The following is a 6,340-nucleotide window of genomic DNA, read 5'->3' as shown; positions in this document are numbered from 1 at the left end:
TTAGGCCTGATTTGCCCCAGCTGTGTTTCCCTCCTGTTACTCCTATTCCCTGATTGCTCCCTCTATGTATTTAAGCCCTGTGTTTCAGTTTGTCGGTGTTGTGATCTACCCTTATTTTGCTGTGTGTTCTGTCTGTGTAAAGTTTACCTTGGAGTCTCAAGGTAGGCTACTACATCCTTTCCGCTCCCAAATGTTGAAAGTACCCACTCTGTAGAGGCGAGGATTGTCTTCTTGAGGCTAGAGTTTGGTCCAGTCTTTGGAGATATGGGACTGCCACTGGTTGCAGAATCTCATCTTGATATTTCTCTGCACTGAAATGGCTTCCAGTGATGACAAGCACTGCTTCTTCCAGTGAGGGAGATGCTTCACCATGCTATCACACTGCCTCCACCAGCAATCAGCACAGAGTTCTCATAGCGTTGTCAAAATCTTTTCCATACTTTGATCCTAAGATCCAACTGGTGTAGGCAGAATTTGGACTCATTGCTGAAAACTACGTCCCTCCACATTTTGATTCTAGTGCACATGTTGCAGATACCAGTGCAAACAGGGCTGATAGTTAAGTGCAGGCATGGTAGGCTTCCTGGTAGCCCCATGAGACTAGCTGTGTGCAATCCCTTCCAGATTGTCTGTGTCGGGAGCCATTGATCATGCTGTCCTGCAAACCTTGAGTGCAGAGGTGTAGATGACTGTCTACAGTTCCTAAGTGCTGGCAAGGCGAGAAAACTGTCTTCTTGTGATGTTTTCTTCTTTGCAGCCAGTCTCTGACATCCCCCATTATACGGAACTTGGCCTTAGAATTGGAGATGGTACTGGGGCTCACTCAAAATATTGATGTAGCTTAGTTATGCGGAAAACTAGTTTGAGGTTGCCCTAAAGCACTAAAGCTCTATCCAGATCACTCAAATGTGGCCTGCTTGGAGCAGACACCAGCAGACCGTTCCAGCTATAAAAATGCTTTCCCACACTATAAGATTTTTTTTAACAAGAACTGTTACAACAAAGGGATAATCAACCAAACACAAATTTCCTTACTTGTTTAATTTTTGTTTTAACTTTACAGTAAATGTACAACAACAAATATGAGCTTTGTTATTCTGTTTGGGATTCATTTCCATCAGTTCCCGGTTCCAGATCGGTCTCTGCATTTTCATTCATCATCTGTGAATATTTACTCTTGAAAAACCCAGCCTAGGAGTGCAAGGGGAAAAAATGAAAGTGCAGAGATCATTCATTAGACTTACATTCAAAATTAAAGCAAATAACTACATGAGTAAATATAAACTCTTGAACTTTGTTTAAAAAATTAGACATACTCTCTAAAAACCTTTCACAGCTGTGTGATGAGTTGAAAAAGTGTAAGAAGAGTCTTTCACCTTATACAGGCCAGCAGTGAGTAAAGCCAGAAAAGCCAACCCTCCCAGGGATCCTCCTATAATCTCTTTGGTGAAATTTGTCTGAGGATACACTTCTACCTCGACTATAATCTGAGAGATAAGGTAACAGAATGTGGATGATATTCAAGCTCTTGTGTAACTCAAACGAGAGAAAGTAATGCTAAATCACCTTGCGAACAGGAGGATTGTTGTTAGACACTGTTGAAAAGTAGATGTACTGGCTTTGGTCATAATCCACAGTGGCTGTACTGGTCAAGAGGAATTTGGCAGATTGAAGTCCAATCTTAGAAAAAATGAAACGAGTTAAGCCTAAATTAGGTATTATTTGATTTAACTGTAAAATGGTTATATCTGAAGATTTAATGAAGGTACTCATACATACTCAGGAAAAGTATTAATGAAACAATTTTAAAAAACTATTCTTTAATTACCTGCTCTATCCATCCTGAACTGAGATTGCCAGAGATTTCGTATGTCCTACTCTGCAGTCTTCCCATGAAGGTGTTGCACTTGAACACTCTGCACATGGCTACAGAGCAGTCCTGTGGGTGATTTAAAGAAGACTGAATGAAACAAATCTTGTATTCAGTACAATGTTGTGTTTTGAATCAGTACCATGGTTCAGTTTTAACAGGTAGGTAGCAAAAGTACAGACGGATACTTACCACCACTTTATCCTTTTGTATCTGTGGAACAAAATCTTTGACACTTGGTTCTTCATCATTTTCTGTCTGACAGTCTACAATCTGAAATACATTTAAAATAGCGTCAGGGTGATTGGTCCTGTTTTTACCTCATTCACCCATCACACAGCTAAATCTGACCCATTTTTAGATCTTCTGACACATATATTACCTGTAGGCTGCTCAATACCCAAATCTCTTTTTCACCAAGCTTCACTGGAACCTTGATCACCACAGTGAAATTAAACGCTCTGATATCATTTGTAACCTAAAACATGGGGAGTAAAGAAAAAGCAGTCAAACACTATTATGGTTAAGTCTAATTCACACAGTCATATTTATTATATTTTATTACATTTTACCTTGATTGATTGTTGGACTGGTATCTGCAAATTATCCATCCCAAAAGTGAAATTGCTGTAACTGAAGGAGCTAAACAGATACATGTTAAACATTAAATACATACTGTGTAAAACAAAATGTGTAATTCATCTTATAATGAACAGAACAACACATACTTTTCAAATGTCATGAAAATGCTGTATTTCACATCAATCCATTTATTTTTGTAGATTTCACTGGTTGTAGCGTTCTCCTGATTTCCACTGAAAGACAGAAGTGAAATGATTTGTACTGTGTCTGTGGGGTTATTGCTTAAATGAGAAGGACCTCTACTAAATGAACAGTACCTGGTGGCATTAGCAGTGATAAAGATCTTCCTCTCTAGTTGAGTGTTTGTTTCGATACCATATGAGACAATGAAGAAAGCCTTGATTGAATTGAAGAAGAGAGATCAGAGTGATTGCTCATTTTGTTAAACTGTGTAGAAGTTAACAGACAAAATCATACCACAATAACAAACCTTAGTTCTGCTCTTGAAAATTGGCTTGTCAATAGTACAGTCTGTCCTTCCACGGGATAAACCAGCTTCACTGTCCAAGGAATTGCACTCAATTCTTCCCTTTATTAGAAAAGAAAATGACTGCTGGATGCACTGGGAGAGCAGCAAATCAATGATGAACTTGATCCTGACACATTACCTGCTGAATGGTGAACTTCCTGTAAGAGAGTCCAGCTGGATACGTGAGAATAACACGGCTGTTGTAGGAGTTTTCCCCTCTGTTCTCCACTGAGACTGTGACATTCAAAAGCTCATCGATGCCCACTTTAACCTCTAAGGATCTGACAGAGGACAAGAATAAAGCAAGACTGCACTGTGATGCTGAAGTTGTAGGAGGCTAAATATAGTATAGCTTTGTGTTGAATACTAACATATTAATATTCAAATCCAAATCCAATTTATTTATATAGCACATTTAAAAACAAAAGGTTTGTCCAAAGTGCTGTACAAAAACACAGTGTAAAACACAAGATAAAACCACTGACACTTACATAAAACATAATAAAACACAAACTATCAATGTCAACACAACGCATACAAATATCAACTCACGCCAGTCTGAACGCTATCGAAAAAAGATGTGTTTTCAAAAGCGCTTTAAAAACAGGAAACAAAAATGCCTGTCTAATATTTAAAGGCAGCGTATTCCAAAGTTTTGGTGCCATAATTGAAAAGGCTCGCTTTCCTCTGCATTTGAGCCTTGATTTTGGGACAACCAACAGCAGCTGGTCAGCTGATCTGAGGGTCCGTGAAAGAATATATGGCTGAAGTAACTCGGAAAGGTATGGGGGAGCAAGACCATTAAGGCATTTATAAACCAGTGTTAGGACTTTGAAATTAATTCTGTGATGAACAGGAAGCCAGTGAAGAGAAGACAGGATAGGTGTTACATGATCATGCCTGTGGGTACCAGTTAAGAGGTGGGCAGCAGCATTTTGAACGAGCTGAAGACAAGCAAGAGACCCTTGGCTGACTCCAACATAAAGTGCATTGCAATAGTCAAGCTGTGTTGAAATAAAGGCATGTATTACCTTCTCCGTGTCACGTCTTGACAAAACTGGCTTCAGCTTTGCTATTTGCCTCAGCTGGAAAAAGCTTTTTTGCAACACTGAATTAATATGTTTGTTCTATTTAAAATCTGAGTCCATAATGACTCCCAAGTTTGTCACATGCTGCTTGATATAAGACCCTAGCCAACCATAATTTACAAGCGGGTTGCATGAAATATTATTAGGTCTAAATACAATCACCTCTGTTTTACTCTCATTGAAACTCAAAAAGTTCAGAGCCATCCAAGCTTTGACATCTTCAAGGCAGTTTAAAAGGATTTGGATGGAGCCTGGGCGATTTGGTGCTAAAGGCAAATAAATTTGGCAGTCGTCTGCGTAACAGTGAAAGGATATTTCATGTTTTCTATAAATAGACCCGAAAGGGAGCAGGTATAATGAAAAAAGAAGAGGGCCAAGGATTGAGCCCTGGGGCACCCCACACGAAAGGGGGGCTGAGGTGGACTCAAAATTTTCAACTTTAACACTTTTCAACTTTTAGTGGGGCCATAATGTTTAGGGTTTCAGTACAGGTTTCTTGGAACTGCAATAGCAGCTCATCCAGACTAAGTCCTAAACTAATTTCAGGGTCAATAAAAGCATTTTTTTCTATAAAAGTTGAGGAGAAGAGCGCAGCAGTGGAAGAATTAAAGATTCGGCAGCGCCTGGGTGGAGCGCGAGCTTTAAACTCATGCACAAGAGAAATGTCATATAAAACAGGTTTGCGATCAGAAAACACAGAAATGAAGCTAGACTCACCAATTTTCATCCATGTCTCAGTCACAAAAAGGAGATTCAAACCATTTGAAGAAAATAAATCGTTTATGACAAACGTTTTACTTGCTATGGACCGGGCATTTATTAAAGCCATCCTCGTTGGAACTGGAGTCTGGGAAGAAGTTTTCTGTGAAGCCCAAGTTAATGACTGCAAATTCACAAAGTTTATTCCACGACGCCCAAGACGTAAAAAACATTGGCGAGCAGGCTCACATGCACCCGAGCTTACGACAGGAACCAGACAAGGGGCAACATGCTCCAGGAGACGCCTTGAGATGTGATGGAACAGACTATAATCCACTGGAGCAGCCGCTACAAAAAAAGTAAGGCAGGCTTTAAGCTTCACTAGCCGACCGGCACGTTTACGATGCGTCGGAGCAGGAGGAAGTGCTCCACGTAGCAGGTAAGCAGGAACATCAGCCAGGGATGGTGGATACCCTGTTGTTTGTCCTTGCTGATTAGTCAGAAAACATTGAAGATCAAAAAGTTTTTGGCGTTCATATACCAGTTGCGAGTTGATTTGGGTGGCACAAATTGTACAAAACAAAATTGACAGAGACAGACGGCAAGCCACACACACCGGCGCCATCATGCATCAATATTGGCAGTCAGGAAGCTCCCTATATTATTTTAATTTGCTGTCATTTGCTGGTGATCATAAAACACAAAAAATAACTGATGATGCATTATGAAAAAAGGTATTACCGTTAGGGCTGGGTATCGTCACTGATTACTAGAATCGATTCGATTCCGATTCACAAGGTCCCGAATCGATTTGATCCATGATTCGATTCAATTAAATTTGAATATGGGAAATTTTGCCTCAGACAGTCAGAAATATTATAATTCAGATCAGAACATTTACATATTTTTGTATCTATAATAAGAAAGCTGACACTCGCAAGACTTTATCAAAGGTGTGAGCATCACAGCAGATGCCTTTGTGTCAAAGTAGCTGAAGATAAAACACAGAAAAACATGAAGGTGATTTTCCTGGCCTGGGATTTTATACAAATATTCTGCAGTACATCAAAAACGAAAGAAAACCATTAATCAACATATGAACATTACCTCTGAAGTTAAAGCGGTTTTATTAGAGACACTGCTGAGCGTTTTCCATTTTGCATAATTGTAAAAGTTTAAATTTGTTCAGTAGCCTGTTGAACGGCAGAAATTAGGTTTTCTTTTCGGAAGTAACTAAAAGGAACAAAAACAGTGGCCGACAGCGCTGTAAACAACGGTAGACTTGTGCGTAACAAGCAAGCGAATAATGCAGAAAACAGAGATTTAGATGGGAAACTGTTCTTGGAGTACAGAGAGAGGGGGGGGGAGTGAGAGAGCTGTGCATGAAGTGTGATTTTATCGTGGTGGAAGCAAAACAGCAAAAGTAAGAGTGAATTCATGACGATGTTTATGTGAAGTGTAGTTTGGATCTTCTTTCTCTGCTGGTTCAGTCAATATTGTTTGGTGAGTGATTAAACCTGCATCTTCAGAATCAGCGCAAAAAGGGCGTAAACAAAAAAGCGCGGACCCGCC

General features: G+C 39.8%; 1 protein-coding gene across 1 annotated transcript in view; it reads right to left on the bottom strand.

Annotated features, from left to right (window-relative positions):
- Nucleotides 1-1,008: 1,008 nt before the first annotated feature.
- Nucleotides 1,009-6,340, bottom strand: part of LOC309712310 (integrin alpha-M-like) — a 32,458-nt gene continuing 27,126 nt past the window's right edge. The window contains exons 20-30 of the mRNA XM_082543021.1: nucleotides 3,121-3,262; nucleotides 2,943-3,041; nucleotides 2,770-2,849; nucleotides 2,599-2,685; nucleotides 2,443-2,512; nucleotides 2,253-2,348; nucleotides 2,063-2,143; nucleotides 1,829-1,939; nucleotides 1,567-1,680; nucleotides 1,377-1,487; nucleotides 1,009-1,191 (exon numbers count right to left, since the gene is read on the bottom strand). Coding sequence (XP_082399147.1) covers nucleotides 1,093-1,191; nucleotides 1,377-1,487; nucleotides 1,567-1,680; nucleotides 1,829-1,939; nucleotides 2,063-2,143; nucleotides 2,253-2,348; nucleotides 2,443-2,512; nucleotides 2,599-2,685; nucleotides 2,770-2,849; nucleotides 2,943-3,041; nucleotides 3,121-3,262 — 1,090 coding nt within the window. The 3' untranslated portion in view covers nucleotides 1,009-1,092. The remainder of the gene's footprint in view (nucleotides 1,192-1,376; nucleotides 1,488-1,566; nucleotides 1,681-1,828; nucleotides 1,940-2,062; nucleotides 2,144-2,252; nucleotides 2,349-2,442; nucleotides 2,513-2,598; nucleotides 2,686-2,769; nucleotides 2,850-2,942; nucleotides 3,042-3,120; nucleotides 3,263-6,340) is intronic.

The sequence above is a fragment of the Aulonocara stuartgranti genome (genome assembly GCF_965226115.1).
Source record: "Aulonocara stuartgranti genome assembly, chromosome: 8".
NCBI classification, from domain to species: domain Eukaryota; kingdom Metazoa; phylum Chordata; class Actinopteri; order Cichliformes; family Cichlidae; genus Aulonocara; species Aulonocara stuartgranti.
The sequence above is the reverse complement of the archived record's forward strand: the minus strand, read 5'-3'. Positions and strand labels throughout refer to the sequence as shown.